This window comes from Chenopodium quinoa, unplaced genomic scaffold, assembly GCF_001683475.1.
Source record: "Chenopodium quinoa cultivar QQ74 unplaced genomic scaffold, ASM168347v1, whole genome shotgun sequence".
NCBI lineage: Eukaryota > Viridiplantae > Streptophyta > Magnoliopsida > Caryophyllales > Amaranthaceae > Chenopodium > Chenopodium quinoa.
Window position 1 is genome coordinate 1,173,764 of NW_018742523.1, and position 18,798 is coordinate 1,192,561.

Genomic DNA, 18,798 nt, shown 5'->3' on the forward strand with positions numbered 1-18,798 from the left:
TTCCAATGGAATTTGAATCACTCCATTATCATTTGTATACCAAAAGTTATGAGCATAATAGTGAACAGATGTCATATTTGTCAAGTATTTCATCAACGTTTTGCTTCATTTTCACTCAAGTTCGTCTTGAACACATGATTTAATATTCGTGGGCCTCGGCATAGCTTCGTGACTTCGTAAAATCTCCAAATTAGCTCCGTTAATCCTGAAATACATAAAAAACAACGAAACTACCCATAAAAGCATCGAATCATCGAAACTAAACCAAATTACACCAAAACGGACTCAAATACTCAACTAAACTAACAAAACTAACTAAAAACAAGCTAAATAATATACACAAAACACGACTTATCACTTACAGAAGGAGTCACTAGGTCCTCGAATCCATTGTTATTGATTGCATATACTGCCTAAGGGGCAAATGAACAATCGATCACAGATAAAACTCCTACTTGATCCAAACAGTACAATCTCTTTGTACCTTTATGCAAATAAAATAATCTAAGCTCCTTATCATATCTAAGATGTCCATGACCACACTTGCTCCACCGAAGACGTTTCAGGCGAGTTTAGAGATTTCACTACATTCTCACAATCTGATCTGATTAAGATACTCTTATATTGGCTGATGTTCTCTTTAATTGCCCACCAGACTGCATACCCTTCTGCTTTCTCTGCACTTGTAGCAAATATTTTCCTTGCTCTCCCTTGGCTTGTAGCATTTTTATCCTCCGGAGTCCACGCCACCGCTGCTTCCCATCCCGGCTTATCTTTCAATTTTCAAAATGAGTTGACATGACATGAAAAACAGTGAATAATCAAAAATCTATTATTGCTGATGACACGAATTAAATGTGTGAAAGAGAATAAGAGATGAATGTGTAGGGTTTCGTAGTGACCCGACACTACGCGGAAGGAAATCCCCCAAGACCCGCCCCTTAATTAAAGCAATTAACAAGCAAAACAAACATAATTAAACAAGAAAAGGATAAACAATTATACCTTTGATGCGTGCTTTGCTCACCGAGGAGCTCTTACTTCAAAGCCCCGAAACCATGAAGCCTCCAACGGATCGTACCCTCGACCCGACCCGAGCGTCCCAAGTCTTGAAGGTTAGTCAAGACCCGGAAAAATAAAACTATGAGTTTTACGAATCAAAGGTTTACTCAAATCAAGAGTTGCCTTTTTAATTCCACTCAAGGTTATCCCATTCCCAATACCCTTGCAAGGTATTTATAGGGAATTGGGTCCTTGATTTCCAATCTCCCACCAATGTGGAAGAGTTGGTAAAATCAATAATTTATTTAATTCCAAATTAAATAAATAATTAACTTAATCACATTGCGACAAGTGGCACAATCACATGCTAATGAGTGATGTCCAAGGTTAGGTAGGGGGACCATTTGCCTTTCTCCCCAAGGGCCTTGATTGGTCCTCACACCCATGCACAACCGGCACAAGGGCTGCTGGGCAGCCAGCCAGCTAGCGCTGCCAGCTAGCGCTGCCCCGCAGCCTAGCATCCCCAGCCAGGCAGTGCGTGCTGGCGCTGGTGCTACGTGCTAGCGCTAGGCGCAGCTAGCACGTTGTGTTGGTGCTTGCCCTAGCACTCTCACGCACTCCCTCGCATGCCCAAGCAGCCTACGCGCACACACTCGTATCTATATGCACAGCCAGCCCAGCCAGCGTGCTTATGCATGCTAGGCCCTAGCATGCGTGTTGGGCGATGGTGCACACGCACACGCACGCACGCAAGCCCCTGGCATTGCGATGGTGCTGTGCATGGTGCTAGGGCTGCTGTGGCGCTTAGGCACTTGCACACGCCCAGCGCGCTGCGATGCGAGGCTAGCATCCATGCTAGCACTTGGTGCTAGCGATGGTGCTGCCATGCTAGGCACGCACGCACGCCAGCACCTAGTGCTCGCGATGGTGCGCCTAGCCATGCTAGGTGCATGCTAGCTCGAGCTAGCCTAACATCCACATGGTTAGACCATGGTGATGCTACGGCTATGCTCGTACTTGTCGCTTGTGATTTTGCGACGCTCGGCCTCGACGCCCTAGGCTCGATATCTAACGTTTGTATTCGTAAAACTCTGTTGACTCATTAAATCCTTCAGATTAATTCGTCGTCTCGGATCGGTAGTTCTATTGGGTTCGACCCGAAGGGTTCAGTTAAGATTAAGCTGTAATATCAATTGTACCTTGATATTACTGATCGGAAGCGGCCTCCACCTAGGCATTCTGATCACTTGATTTTACTGAATAATTAGCTCTGCAATAATTCTGAACCCTCTATCGGAACAATACACTTGTTGGAAGGACACTATTCCTTTCAGAATGATTATTACGAGTTACCTAATTCCGTTGTTATAATTGTAGGTCCTTAAAAAGCACAACCATTTGTCTCCCATTACCAGTATGTTAAACATTTAAACTTCATAAAGTAATTGATACTATTTAAGCTAACTTGGCATATAGCTCTCATAAATTACACCACAAAATTAATACTAGTATAAAAAAACTCTTTCTCCCAACTCCTAAGACAACAATTTGCTCCAATATGTATAGTCATATTGTTCTCATCCTCCAGAAATTTGAAACTCCTCCACTAAATAAGAAAGGGGTGTAAAATACAACAATCCACACTAGTACTCTAAGCAAAATACACTAAGCTTAAATTTCTCACAGCATTTAGTAAAGCCAAATAAAACTATCCTATCAGTCACATGCATCCATTGATGTCATCAAACAAGAAGCATATGTTCAAAAGTTTAACTCAACAAATACACGCTAGTCATCCATTGATTCAACTCCATAAACAAGTCTTCTTGAGAGCAAGGAATCTGATACAGAACCGGGTGTACGTGTACCCAACTCAGTGAGTTATCACACAACTCCACTTACAATCTCTTAAGCTTCAATTAAAAGAACTAATTCTTATGTAAATAAGCAAGACACAACATAAATGTAACAATTCCAGCTACAGTTAGCACACATATATAACAATATAACTTCTTAACAACCACAAGCCATCACTACTCCATAGTCAAGGCATAAAGCTTCAATTCACCCCAAATTTTCAAAATTGATTACATTACAAGAATAAAATTCATACTTCCTACTTCCTGAACAACATTCCAAAATATTAAAAATAATGCACACAAATTATCAAATAATTAGCTAAGACTTCCTTCTTTGAATTAACTAAAACATATTAACATCATAATAAGGGTAATTAAGAATTAGAATCATAGAAAATTCAATCAATACGAGTGTTGATTGTAACAATTAACAACACTCTTATTATTTCAGAAAAAAAATCCTCAAATATAAAAACCCAAAATAAATTATATACAAATTAGACAAAGAACGATTAAAATTCAGAAAAATAATGAACAAATTAATCAAAGAAATTGAATACAACAAAATTTAACAACAAAAGCATCAATAAATTGAAGGATTTTTTAACGTGAATGGACAAACCTTTGCCCGATTCTCCAAGAATGGACTGACCTTTAAATCTTCCCATTTTGGACAGAAGTTTTTATTTTTTCGCCCATAATGGACTGAGTTAACCTGCAACCGGTAAACGAAGTCAACATTAGCCATGTTGACCTTTGGGAACCACCCATCTTCTTCTTCCCTCGACCCCACAATCACAATCAATCCCCTTTCCAACTTTTCCTCCGACCACCTGCAACCCACCCCCGTCGCCGCCCTATTTGGCCTAAAACCACCTCAAAACCCCAACTAATTGCAATACTAATGATAGTAATGAAACCCAAACCCCTACAATTTGAATTTTTTTATATGAATTGAAAGTGAAAATTCCAAAATTGATTTCTGATTTTCTGGTTTTGTTTTTGAATTTTTTGTTGATTTTTTTTTTTATTGATGTGATTAATGTTGGATTAAGATATTGGATTTTTTTTTCTTCTTATTTGAACAAAGTGGGTGATTGTTTGCTGGATTAGTTTCATTATTGTTGTTTGTGTTAATTGGGAAGTTGATGTTAGTGATTTGATGTTGGTTTGTGATGCAAAGAAACGTGGTTGTGGGTTGGTGGTGCAACGAAGCGGGGTATGGGATTTGCCGATTTGGTGAGGTGGTGTGGGTGAGGTGCTGCTTGCTTTGGTGTTTGGTGGCGGTGGGTCATGGTGGTGGTTAGGGTGGGCTTTTTTCCTATATGGGTGGTGGAAGTAGGGTGTGGTGGATGGTGTTAATGGTGACCATGGAAGTGGACAGCAGCGACAACAAGATTGAAGCAAAGGGTGGTGGTTATGTGGGGTTTTAAGGTTTGTGGTGGTGAGGATGGGGTGGCGCATGCATGCCTAGGTGGTGGAAGGGGTGGTTTTTAAACGGCATCGGTTGTGAGGTTTGTGCATCGAGAATTTTTGTAGAAGAAACAGAGAAAAACCAACGGTAAGTGCCACGTCAGCGAGGAAACTGGTTACAACAGGTAAGGTTACCTGTTTAGTCCATTTTGGGCGAAAAAATGAAAACTTATGTCCAAAATGAGACGATTTAAAGGTCAGTCCATTCTTGGAGAACCGGACAAAGGTTTGTCCACTCATGTTAAAAAATCCTAAATTGAAAGAACAATAGAGAGAAACGTGGTGAATGTGATTGCAAATGAAATTAAAAGAAAAGAGAGAGGAGAACGCTTCATACCTGGAATTGCTTGCTCCTTGAATCTTGAGAATGAAATCTTGAGAATGATTTGAGGAAGAAAGATGAGATATTGAATTTGAAGGAGAACCATCGATGATACGCTTTGATAAGGTTTATTTATATATTTTTTTTTTAAAAAAAAAAAATTAAAACCTCAAAAACTGCTTTTAGGTGTTTTAGGTTTACCGTTTTATTTTTTACAAAATAGCTATAAAGTTGTTTTTTTAAGCTATTTTACCAATCACTGTTTTATTTTAATTTGGGGGTAAAAAACAAAAAAATCAAAAACAGCAATGATGCCAAATGCACCGTTAGATATTCCTACTGTATTAGATTTACACGTACAACCATGGCCCATGGGTAGGATTAATAAAAAAAAAAAATAGCAAAACTGGAGGGAGATATTTAGATTTGATTTTGATTATGTACTTTGGGGAAATTATGTACAAACTTTATCCAAATTATATTCGTGAATCGTGATCAAGTACCAACGCATATCCTAATTATATGGATTTTATCCAAATCAGTACACGAATTTATTGATCATACTTGTTCTTATCCTCTTAATTGAAATCATATTTATAGAAATTTATCATCGAAATGTCATTCTCCTATTCAAATTGATTTTTCAATTTTTTTAAAAGCTTCAACGAGATCAATTGGTTCATCAATGGCGGACTTCTCTCTTCCTCAAGACTCTTTCTTTCTGGGGTTTGACAGTTCTACTCAGTGAGTTTTCCTCTTCGTATATGCATTCTTATCACCCAATTTTCAGTACCCATGTCGCAAATTATTTATTTATTTTTTACATTTAATGTTTTGTTTGTTCAGGTTTAATTGATCAATTTTTATTGCCCATGTCGTAATTTTATTTTAAGAAATTTGTGTTTGATCCATAATGTTTCTGGCCTTACATTATTTAAAATTATTTAAACTGATTAAAAATTTGGGAATTTTAGCTATCAAATTTTGATGGGCTATATTAGTTTGATGATTTTATTAGTTTGGATGTTGTAATTTACCGATTATGTTTTGAATTGTGTTGAATTTTGGTTGTTTTCAGGTCTTTAAAAGCTACAGTATTGGATTCCAACTTTAATACTGTTGCGGCTGAGCTTGTTCATTTTGATTCTGAATTGCCTCATTATAAAACTAAGGATGGAGTTTACCGTGATCCTTCAGTAAATGGTCGGATTGTTTCGCCTACATTATTGTGGGTTGAAGCTCTTGATATAATGCTTAACAAATTGTCGAAAAAGATTGATTTTGGAAAGGTTGCTGCTGTGTCTGGAAGTGGGCAGCAGCATGGTAGTGTGTATTGGAAGAATGAGAGTTTGTCAATATTGTCGTCTTTGGATCCTAAGAAACAATTGGTAGAACAATTTGCAGAAGCTTTCTCCATTAAGGAGTCGCCGATATGGATGGATAGTAGTACCACTGAACAATGCAGGAAGATTGAGGAGGCTGTAGGTGGGGCACAGGAATTATCATCTCTCACAGGGTCTCGTGCCTATGAAAGATTTACTGGCCCTCAGATTCGGAGGATATATGAGACACAACCCGAAGTCTACAGTCAAACTGAAAGGATATCACTTGTGAGCTCGTTTATGGCATCTCTTCTTATAGGAGGCTATGCTAGCATTGATGAAACAGATGGTGCTGGAATGAATTTATTGGATATCAAGCAAAGAATATGGTCTAAAAAGGCTTTAGATGTATGCAATCTGTTACATTAGCTTAAACATTTTAATTTGATGATTGGACTCGTTCTGTTCAAGGATCATATTTGTTGCTTTATTTTGTTGATGTCTGTATGATTCAATCTTTATGTAATTCAATCTTGGTATAGGCTACTGCACCTTCATTGGAGGAAAAGCTTGGAAAACCTGCTCCTGCATACGCTGTTGCTGGATTTATTGCTTCATATTTTGTGGAGAGGTTAGTATACTGCTATTGAATATTGATATCTACTTGTTCCCTTTTATCATACTTTGTATATGATAAAGTTTGATGTGATATAAAAACGGGTTGCTGGTACCTTTTTTTTTTTTTTTTTCCTTTTTCCTGACGTTAGTGTGTATGACTTTCTTGCCAATTATACCAGAAATGAAAGATAGTGGGAAAAAAATCTAATGTTTGAATCCTGTTTCTGCAAGTTGGTAACAAGAAGTGTTGAATCTGGTATTATTTTCATAGCAGAGGGGTCATGTTCCATGATCTGCCATACTTGTCAGCCATAGTCTTGTAGTAAATGAGGTTGGTTTCCATTATTAATATTTAAGGAAGAATAAGGACTCTCATGTTCTCTAAGATTTTGGAGGTAGATTTTAGATACTATAGTTTTAAATTTACCATGTGTTTAAGATTATACTTGCAGTATCTCAGCAGAATTAATCAACTGATGTGTCAAATCTTTTTACATTTGTTTCTTTGCTGCGCGTGTTAGGTGCTCTTGCATGCAGCTATTTGATTGCTTGTGATTGTGGACTTGTGGTGATAACTATTTTTTTTTTTGTGTGTGTGTTAATTTTTTTTTTTTAAAAAAAAAAATATATTTCAGGTATCAGTTCAGCAAAAATTGCTTGGTTATTCAATGGTCTGGAGACAATCCAAACAGCCTTGCAGGTAGTCTTTATTCTTCATCCAAAATGCATCTGTGTATATCCTCTTGATTTTGACCTGATTTTTTTGTTTCTGCTATTTGTTTCTCTTGGCCATGATTCCCTTTTCAAGCATTTAAATTATTTTACCTGCTTTTGCAATTTTCCTCCATCTTTTTGTGGCATTAGATTAACAGCTTAATCTGAAGCTATTGCATTGATAGGCAGGGCTAAATACAATGCTTTTACAGCGCTGTAACGTATTCCTTTGATTCAATCCATGAAGCTAAGCCTACTGTGTGGTTTTTTTTGTTTTTTTTTTTTTTTTGGTGTGTGTGTGGGGGGGGGGGGGGGGTGGGGTGGGTTGGAGAGACAACTTACACTGGTAATTACACTACTAAGGAGATGGCTCTGGTCAGGATAATTGATGGTGGGCAGATTTTAGAATTAGGGCATGTGCAAGTGTTTTAAGATTTGAATACGGTGAGAAACGGGAGCTAGGATCATGTTTGAATGAGCTTATTAGGTACCATAAAGTCATCCCAATTTACTTGTAACACTTTTATAGAATAGAAAATCGCACTGTTATTTATTTTTTATTCCATATTTTTCTCTCAATTACTTTTGGATCACTTTACTTACCACTTTCTTAAAAAAATAAAAAAATAAAAGAATCACTTAGGGGGTGTTTGGTTCATCAAATTGGAATGAATTGGTATGGAATCTCATACTAGAGAGGTATGGATTCTAAACCCATACTAGTCCAAAGTTGTTTGGTTTAATTGTTGGAATGGATTCTATACTTCATTAAAAGAATGGATTGTGAATCTTAGGGGAGGAGGTGGTTATGGGGGAGAGATAAGACCCCTTGAGTATGCGATTCTACTACTAAAAAACTCAACCAAACAAAAAATTAGATGGAATGGATTCTAACTCCATTCCAAATGGTCCAACCAAACGACCCCTAATATCCGTTTAAAATAAAATGGCCCACTATCCAATAACTATTATAAAAGACGAAAAATAAAACACTCGCTACCAACTACCGTTCAAAATTTACTAATTAAATCAATTTACTAATCCTCTTTGATAAATTCACCTAACAAGCTTAAGGACATTTTGGCTTTTTCTCTTCATCTTCATCTTTTTTTATTTTTATTTTTATAAAATTCAATCAGACCATACCTGATCTTATTTTGTTTTCTTATTGTCATGTATCATTAATTTCGTATTTGTAAAAATTATGAAAACTAGATACCTGAAAAATACTCATTAAGATGAATCTAATAAAATCCCATTTAATAATGCTTTTTCTTATACATTTAATGTAAAATAAGGTCAAAGTTTGTTAGATTAGACAATTAGATTAGACTATACCCGACTTTTGAAAATTTAGACCTGAACACATTATTTTAGGTGAAGAAAACAAAGCCTTAGTAGAAGTGTACACGCTTTTGAAACTAAATATTACAGACAACAACAATCAAAGCTTTAATCCCAAAGATAGGGTCGGCTACATGAACTATGAATTTTATCACATATCTCGCCAACCATTATCCTCTCCTTCCATTCCCTTATTTTCAATGTTGTATGATCCTGGAACCTAACTTTTTCATGTCCTTAACTCCTTCCATAGTTCCATCCAAATCATCTATGGTTTTCCTATGCCTGTTTAGAGATCCTTGATCCCAATTCTCTACTTTCCTTACTGTTGTGTCTTTAGATCTCTGCGTAACTAGCCCAAACCAACGCAATCAATTCTCCCTGATTTTGTACTCAACTCCAATTTTCTTTTTAATATCTCCGTTTCTAATTTTTACCCTTTTAAGATGTCCCCCACACATCTATCTAAACATATGCATCTCTGCTACTCCCATCTGCCTAATAAGATCCAGCACATATAACAACTCCGAGGATAGTCGTCCAATAGAATTTTTTCTTTAAATTCAAAGGTACTCTACAATCACACACTAGTTATTGCTCTCCCGTTGTGCCAACCTCACTCAATTTTGTAGGTTACACATCAGTCAATTTCTCCACTCTTTTCCAAAATCAACCCAAGAACCCTTGCTCATGGGCACCTCCTTACCATCCAATGTTACTATATCCCCACTTGATTTCTTGTGGTGCTAAAACTACAATTGTACAAAAATAAATACTTCGTACTATAGAACAAAGATAACAATCGCAACATTTGAGAATTGCTATCTAATATCAATTAGTGGTTCATTAACCATTGCCTGTATATTCTGACCTCGACACAGCTAACAAATGCCTAAAGAATGAAAGAAAAAGCTTAAAATAATTTTAAAAACCCATGCAATAGCCATGCAGGCTGATACCTTTAGCCCCATGCTCTCCTTCACTGTCTCTTATCCCTGTTTGAGTGCCTTATTTTACCACTACCTTGGCACCTCCACCATATTCATCTCCTCATCCTTGGGCTCTCCATATCTTCTGTTTTTGTTCATGTTTCCCTTTTTTTTTTTTTTTTTTTTTTTTTTTTTTTTTTTTTTTTTTTTTTTGCGTACATGTAGTCTTTGGCAAGGAGAGCTGGATCAGAATTGTAGTTGGTCCACGTGTAGTAATACTTGACCTCTGTTTTTTTGTTGGGAAGTAAAATTATCTACATGAACTAGATATGAATATTAGATTTTACTTGATTTGACATACAATCTGAAATATGATGCATTAAGAAATGCAAGTAAACTACCTCTCTTTCTGCTTTTCTTGGTATTATAACTATTCACGCTGTGTTTGTATAGAGAAAGGGGAAGGAAAGAAGGGGAGGGAGGGGAAAGGGAGGGGAGGGGAGGGAAGAATGATGAGTTTTCCTTCCAAATCTCTCCATTGTTGGAGAGATCAATTTCTTATATTTTAATCCCTCCATTTCTCTCCCCTCCAATTCCCTCCTTTCTCATTTGCTATCCAAATGAAAGATACTCATCCCTCCATTTCCCTTCCCTTCCCTCCCTTTCCTTCGACCCATAAAATGCCTTTTTTTTTTTTTGCTTTACAATTTTGTAGTTGGTTGTCAATTCAAATGATAGTTTCTTCAACCTTGCTGGATTCTTTTGCTTTGTTTTGATGTATGACCATATAATTGGTGGGTTTTAGCAATACCCTTAACTGGTGCCAAGAAGCTTTTCAATGGAAATCATGAGTTATCATCATGAAGAATAAATGTAAAGGACATAATACTTGGGTATGAGAGGCATCAGTTTTCTGGTGAATCCAAGCCAATTCTGTAAGAACAGCGTTTTCACAATTCATGTCTTGGGCCATTCATTATTGCTGTGTCAATTTGCTATACATTCGTGAAGCTGTTATTCACCAAACGGAGCCAATATGGAGAGGCTGCAGACCCAGGATTACTTACAGATTTGGGATTTTGGCTATGAGAGGTTAAATGTTTAGATGATGGAAGCAATTTGTTGAGAGAATGGGAAAGGAGAGTGATCGGTTCAATGGGGCTAAATGTGACACGACCTTGGTTTCCTCGACATGACTAATGAGCTAATTGACTTGACTTGACCAAACCAGCATGACCTGACTCGAATACTTGATTTGACAATCCTAAATGTGGATTCTTGTATTCATGAATTACAAGTATGCAAAAACTGAAATACGTTTTGTGTTGTCCACTATTTTGGTGTGGGTATTATATTTCTAGGAATTACATATACAAATTTTTATGTAAGAGTATGAACTCACATTCCTCTAGTGTATTGATTGTAGATTTTTGGCTGAAGTAGATAATCATTAATTTTGTACCATGGTATCTAATATTACTCTTTTTCGATCTATAGGATTGACGCTTAACACTCCTGGTGATCTTGCGATCAGTCTTGGGACAAGTGACACTGTGAGTTGATAAAAAAAATATATTGGTATTTGTACCATGCAGGGCTATAAACAAGAAAAAAAAAAGAAGGGAATTGTATGTTTAAAAAGGACCAAGGATAATAGATGAATCTGCTGTTATTGTCATTTAATGGATATGCTACATTCTTTAACCAGGTATTTGGGATAACTGATGAGCCACAACCTCGTTTAGAAGGTCATGTTTTCCCTAATCCTGTGGATACAAAAGGTTTTATGGTTATGCTCTGCTACAAGAATGGGTCACTTACTCGTGAAGGTAGAATGCTCTCTATTCTAGTACTCCATATGTAATGCTGGGGCATGTGGTAGCATGTAATAATTAGCATAATTGGTGCCAGATATCCGTAATCAGTATGCAGAGAAGTCGTGGGACGTTTTCAACAGATATCTGCAGCAAACACCTCCACTTAATGGTTGGTGATCTTTTTCATAAGTTGATTTGTTATACACAAATTATAACAATTATGTGATTTACAATTCTTCAAAAAAAAAAAATTATGTGACTTACAATTGGTATTCTGCAGATGGAAAGCTAGGTTTCTACTACAAGGAGCATGAAATTCTTCCTCCTTTACCAGGTGAGTTTTTCAGCATTTCTGCATAGATCATATGAGAGATATTTGATATTTTGTATGATTGTATTGCAGTAAAATGAGTTTAATACTGAGAGTGTTATAATCTTTTGTATATTGGATAGATTTTGTAGCTAGATAGATTCACTTTTTACACTACTAAGTGTGGAGTTTCATGCCTTTGATGCATTAGTCATATGTTTACTTATTAAGTTGCTTCCTATTTGTGTGTGTGCGTGTGTGTGTGTGGGGTGGGGGGGGGGGAAGATTGACAAATAGGAATGTGAGATGACTCAGATTTGATGAAAAATGAGCCAAATTCTAGTTGGTGCTTGATGTTTTAATTTGACCATAATTTTTTTTACAGTTGGTTACCACCGGTATATACTCAAAAATTTCACTGGCGATACTGTTGATGATGTGGTTGAACATGAAGTAAATGAGTTTGATGCCCCTTCTGAGGTTAGTATTGTTTTCTGTTATTGACTGTCATACTTTTGTGCACAAGGTCATCATCCCTCTGACTATTTTGCAGGTTCGAGCTCTCGTTGAGGGCCAGTTTCTCTCTATGCGAGCTCATGTTGAAAGATTCGGTATGCCTTTCCCTCCTAGACGGTTGATAGCTACTGGTGGAGCATCAGCCAATGAGTGCATTCTTGGCTCCTTAGCTTCTATATTTGGCTGTGGTATTTACACTGTTGAAAGGCCAGGCAAGTCCTAATATTTACTATATAGCGTTACTACATTTAAAGTACCTAGTCATTTGGTGGTCAAGGCTCCTTAAGTGTGATATATTCCTCATGTTTACATTAAACCGTTCCTGCAGTCGGTCTCTTTTGGTTTTTCTTGAGTTTTCTTGCTTGTTTTGAGACTTATAGGATAAGGTGACCCTATTCCTTGTTGCAATTGGGGTGCAAACCTTGGAACCTTTACAAAGTTTGAGAGTTGTTTTGACTTAAGGAAATTTAATAGCTTGATTATTTTAGAATACCAGTAGGCATTGCTATTTGCATGATGGTTGTAGACTAGATTTTTAACTTTGATGGTTAAACACAGAGCTGAAAAGGGGTTAGAAATGAGCAGTTTTTTTTTTTATTTTTTTTTATTTTATTTTTTTTTTTTTCTTTTCATCTGACTTGGTTTGTTTTATTGTGTGCAAAACTGCAAGCACTTTATAACTTCATTTGCAATTGATCTGAAAATGCAATACATAGTCTTCTGACTGCTTATTACAACATTCTTGTTCGTGTTCATTATTCATAAACAGATTCAGCATCATTAGGCGGTGCACTCAGGGCTGCACATGGCTGGCTGTGCAATGCAAAGGGTAGTTTTGTTCCCTTCGAATCCATGTACCAAGAAAAGTTGGAAAAGACATCATTAAACTGCAAGCTCTCTGTTGAGGCCGGAGATCCAACTTTGGTATCAAAGTATGCGACTGTGATGAAGAAGAGGATGGAGATAGAAAACCGCCTGGTTGAAACGCTGGGTCGCTGGTAAACAAAAGACTCGTGAACTGGAGAAAATAGCAAGGCTTCATTTCTGGAATGAATAGAAAGTAAATTTTTCTTTGTCAAATCTTGTTCCTTTGATCTTTACTCATTCGTAAATACTTTTATGCCTCAATTTAGTGCAGAATAAAAGTTAAATGCACATAAATCTTAATGAAGATGGATGCGTGACTATCATTCCCCCCAATTGTACAGTTTATCATGTGTGCATAACTATTCCTAAACTAGGTTTTTTTCCGGTAAAGAGGATCTCCTAATTTTTTTTTCTTTTTCGTACCTTAAATAAATGTCCACCATCTATAAACGTACATGGAAAACCGAAGTGCTTATAGACACCTAATAAATCAACTTAACCAAACCTAAAATTCTGATTTTTGATCGGATTGAAACTTCATATTGCAAGAATTGGTTGACATAATAACTTAATTGACAACACATTGGAATACAACCCATTCCAAATATGACTTAACCTACATGTAAGAAATATGCCTTGAATCAGTGACCGAGTTGGTACATGGTCGTGTAGTCCATTGTACACGATCGTGTAGTTTGTGTTACTACATCTTCAGTATACATGGCCAAGTGGTTCATGGTACATGGTCGGGTAGTTCCGCTACTACAAGACATGTCACACGGTCGTGTGGTTCAAGGTACACAGCTGTGTGGTTTTGGTCTGTGTGGTTATTGTTTGGGCTTTGACCCAAATTCAGTTTCTGTTTTGGAGAGTTCTATATATACCCCCTAGGGTTATTTATAGCCGTTGTGATTGTGTCATTGAGTGTTATTCAGAAATCTAAGAGTCTTGTGTGTATTTCTCACTCATGAGTTTTGAGAGATATAACATTAGAAATTCAAGAGATAATCAATTTGTTTTCTATGATTGTTCTCAAATCTGTTCTAAATTTGTAATATGTTTTCCCAAGATCAATAAAACTATTACTCTCGCCTGCCCGTGGATGTAGCCAACGCATTGTTGGTGAACCACGTAAATTTGTGACTGTTTTTCTTGTCAATTTTACATTCAATATTTGTTCTTTCTTGCATCCGTTATAACACTACATTTCACCTACATCAAATTACAATTCACCAATATATAATCTGAATAGAATCTAATGTGAATCACGTGTGCCATTTTTAATGTTTGCGTTATTTATTTATTTATTTTTTTATTTTAATAATGTTTAGAATGCATTTTCCATTATTTCAAACAAGCTACGAGACACACATGTAAGAAAATTTATTATTTTATTCATAATATTGTTATTATAGATTTTTTCAAAAATCAATTCTTACCTAAAATTTTAGATTAAGGTTTAAATTAGATTATTAAAAATTAGGAAATAACAAATTTACTCTACTTCTTGTACCTTAACCTTAGAAATATGGTTGTTGAGTTTTTCTGTTACTTTGAGCATGTTTGTGTGTTAAACCTTAAAAGTTATAAAAGATTCAAGAAAATAGAGTAAACATATACAGTCTTATATTGATAGATACACATTTTTTTTTTCTTTTTTTTTAGATGTACAATTTTTTTTTTCTTTAATTAACAACATAGATGAAAGTGGAGTACGTGCTTTTTTTTTTTTTTTTAAGATGAACGTGGAATACATGGTGTAGATGACTTTACGGGGTTTTTTTTTTTAAATATGTACAATTATTTATCAACAAAGTTAAACGTGATTCCTTTAAAAACAAAGTGAAATGTGGTTTGTGGAATTGTGGGTAGTTTTTTATTTTTTATTTTTATGAATAATAGATAATTTAATCCCTTTTTTTTTTTTTTGAATATACTGATTAGTATAATTTTTATCCTTTTCAAAGGCAATTTTTTTTAATTTAAAAAAAAATCTAAAAAAAAATCGTTCAATTATCAATCAGCAGTTATGAACTTTTTTTTCTTTTTTAAATGATATTGCATTTTGTAAATGTGAAAAAAATTTGTTTTAAAAAAAAGAATGAATTAGTAAATTTGTAAATTGAGAAGGGCATGGGAAAGTCAAAATTTTCAACTAAAAGGCCCTTTCTCTTTATATAGTACTATAGATAATGCAAGTAGGAGATATACTTAAAATTAAAACTTGATTGAATATAAATACCCTCTCCATTTCACAAATATTGCACCTTGTATAACTTTGTCCATAATATGTTTAATTCTCAATATATACAAATTATATAAAGTATATATTGAGACATTCAACAAAATCACACAAATTAATTAATTAATTAATTTTTATTTTATTTATTTATTTATTTTTATTTTTTATTTTTTGTATAAATCATAATAGATGTTCAAAAAGAGTTTGTGAATAATACAAAGGTTAACATGGTGCAGTATTTGTGAAACGAAAGAAATACCAAGTATATTTAAAAGATTATAGGTCTTGGTCAATAATAGTAGTTGTGTATACATTTGCAGATATGACATATATGTTATATTTGAGACATAATTTTGGGTAGCCATTTCCTTGTGTAATGGACCAAGCATAACTTTGTGTTTGCGGGAACAAAAACCATTAGAGGCACTTTGGGGTGGGGATTCCCTTATCTCCCCTCTCCCTAATCCAAAAGTGCCTAGCTCGCTAATTCAGGCCGAGAGGACCTTTGAGAAGTTCTAACCCGGTAGAACCCTTCTCCTTTCCACACAAAAAATAAAAAATAAAAAAAATAAAAAAAATAAAAAATCCTTGTGCATTGTACTAATTTCCACACCACATACGCATCCTTTTTATGCAATCTAAATCAATGGTACTCTTTACTCAAAAAATGTATTTTAAAGCATCTGAAAAAAAAAGAAAAAAATAAACCCTACTTTTAGAAAAGTTTGAAAATGATACTAGTTTTGAAGGAATATATTGTTGTTAGTACAAGTACAACGCCTTAAATTGGTATATATGCTACGTAATTTTCTTATCAATAGAGTAGCTTTATACTTTAAAGTACAAAAAAAAAAAATTATTTACTCTAAGAATCTAAGAGGTAGATTTGATTTGTGAATTTGAGAAAGAAATAACCTTTATTTGGGTTGAATGGTATACAATACTTTAGCATTATTTTTTAATTTCGAATATAATATTCATGCTATTCTATGCTATGAAAACTGATAAACACTCTTTAATAGAATGAGACATAGAGTCTCAAGGGAGATAGAAGATTCTGTCATACAAGTATATGATTTATAGATTGACAATGAAGTCACATGAAACTTGAACTAGCCACTTAAAATGAGGAATAAAATGAGCAGATTAACATCATGAATTTGCCATCTTTAGGCATCTGCATTTCGGGTCATGGAGCTATATACAATTCACGTTCTTTTTCTGTTCGGAATTGATAGGCAGTCGCACATCTATCTATATATATATCAAAGAAGAGTACGGGTCATATGCCATATCAACGAACTACATATCTTCGTTATATTGCCGCACCATCAAACCTTTCTCAAAATACATTCACACATCTTCGTCTAAGGATAATATTATCCAAAGTATCAAAACTTCAATCAATCAATATCACCGTTGTAAAGCATTAGCAAAAAATTTGGAAACTTCAATCTTTTAAAATAAATCAACTAACTCATTATATATTTAGAGCATCTACGATAGATAGCTACATTTCTTGTAACTTTGGGTTGTCACATCATCATTCTCAAACTATATCAATTTAAGTTACAACCTCCACAATGGTAAGCTACTACCTCTTGTAATTGTAGTAGGCCCTACACGTTATTTAACTATATATCCTAATAAATAAAAATAAATAAATAAAAATAAATAAATAACAGATAGTATTTCAGTCAATTTATATTATTCCGTACTATTAATTTCAATAAATATCACCATTAATTAAAAATTGAAAAATAAAGTCACTTAGGATATATTCACGCATCTTAATTTAAGTAAAAACAATAATTTGAAAAACTCAATCAATTTAAATCACCACTAATGTCTAATATTAACAAAAATTATATATCTAACTAACCTATATTATTAATCTTTCGAATAGACATTGTGCATTATTAAAATGTGTGTTCTAAAACTACATTATCTTGTGTATTAGCACATGTATAATTCAGTACAGAGTTAAGACATTGTGCATTATTAAAATGTGTGTGATATAAGCAAAAGAGAAGATAAGTAAGTAAATACGGAGTATAGTTTTGTAAAACGGTAGTCTTGGAGAGTTGGAGAGAATAATGTGAGTTCATGAGTCATGACAATTAGATAGATCATTTATTTTGTACCTGCCTAAATACATGCTTGTTAATGCGCTGAAACTTGTAAATCATTCAAGTTCAAAAAATAGCAACCTGCTTTGCATGCCTATAATCATGTCAAATACTACATACACACTGCATAATTGCTACTTGTAGCAACATAAGCATGATTAAATTACTGAAATTACTCCTAAAGGTGACCAAAACACCTCAATGCCAGAAGTAATAAATTTCCAACTTTCCAAGACCTAAGCAAAGATCTAATAAGCTCTATGTATTGAATAATTAAAAAGCATTTAGCATATACCATTAGTTATCCACATTACATTACTAAAATTCATGTTTCTAATTATGAACTACATAATCATTAAAATATTATGGTAGTTGTTTAGGGTAAAAATACCCTATGCCACGTGGCCCAGTAGTATGATGACACGTGGTAGCCCATCAGAGGCCCAACGGGATCCAATTGGATGCTGACACGTGGAAAATAAACCGCCAATAGGGGAGCACATCCTCATCTGCTATAAATAGATGAAAAATCCTCATTAATGGGATATTAGAAATACATACACGAAACCCGAACAATATTAATTGCGGAATCTCCTTGAATCAAGGAGAAAAACCTATTTACTTTCCGTACTATTACCATCCGAAATCATACTAACTTGATCGTCAGAGGCGGAACTCCACCTAACCGGAGTTTCGTGGTTTTGCAGGTACAAAAGTCAGGCGCGCATACCCAGTATCGTAACTCTCCCGAGGGACTCCAAAAACCTCGAAACATTTGGCGCCGTCTGTGGGGAGAGTACTACTGAGATGGCATCTGATGTTGTACCGAATGCACAGGGCAGCTGGCCTACGGCTGACCCTGAGGTCCATACGGACCACGAAAGTGTCAGTGGTGACGACTACGAAGTCGAAACCTATATGGCACCAGACGGGTCATTCCGGTCTAAGCGCACCCGTTCCAAGGAAACAAGGGAACGGGGCCCCGATGAAGTTGGTCCTAGTAACCCAGGCGGCAAGTCTGTGGGACAACCCTAGGCGGCGGAGGGTGCAACCCCCGTCACCAGAGACGAGCTCATGAAGTTCATGACAAGTTTTAAAGGGGAAATAAAGGACATTATCAAGAAGTCACCTGGCTCAAACAAGGGTCAGTCGGCGAAGAAGCCTTCTCCCTTCGAGAAGAAGCAAATCAAAGACCAGGTGCCTACTCCTTACCCCAAACACAAGGGGACGGATGGGCCTCTAATCGACCTCTCCAAACTTCGTTTCCCTGAATCAGGGCAAAGGAAGGTCATCGGGCATACACAGCCGGATGGGTCCAAGAAGACTTTCTTTGA

General features: G+C 35.5%; 2 protein-coding genes across 2 annotated transcripts; one reads left to right on the forward strand and one right to left on the reverse strand.

The window, feature by feature from the left end:
- Window positions 1-270: 270 nt before the first annotated feature.
- Window positions 271-4,854, reverse strand: LOC110719958. The gene is made up of 2 exons (XM_021898955.1): window positions 4,672-4,854; window positions 271-773 (listed from the first exon to the last, which is right to left on the reverse strand). Exons 1-2 carry the CDS (start codon window positions 4,760-4,762, stop codon window positions 523-525), a joined length of 342 nt encoding a protein of 113 aa, XP_021754647.1. The 5' UTR covers window positions 4,763-4,854; the 3' UTR covers window positions 271-522.
- A 239-nt stretch (window positions 4,855-5,093) lies between these two features.
- LOC110719957 (xylulose kinase-like) lies at window positions 5,094-13,446 on the forward strand. Its single transcript, XM_021898954.1, has 11 exons — window positions 5,094-5,400; window positions 5,735-6,386; window positions 6,521-6,609; window positions 7,232-7,296; window positions 11,081-11,136; window positions 11,292-11,412; window positions 11,495-11,569; window positions 11,681-11,734; window positions 12,096-12,190; window positions 12,264-12,438; window positions 12,996-13,446. Exons 1-11 carry the CDS (start codon window positions 5,342-5,344, stop codon window positions 13,226-13,228), a joined length of 1,674 nt encoding a protein of 557 aa, XP_021754646.1. The 5' UTR covers window positions 5,094-5,341; the 3' UTR covers window positions 13,229-13,446.
- The last annotated feature ends 5,352 nt before the right edge of the window (window positions 13,447-18,798 follow it).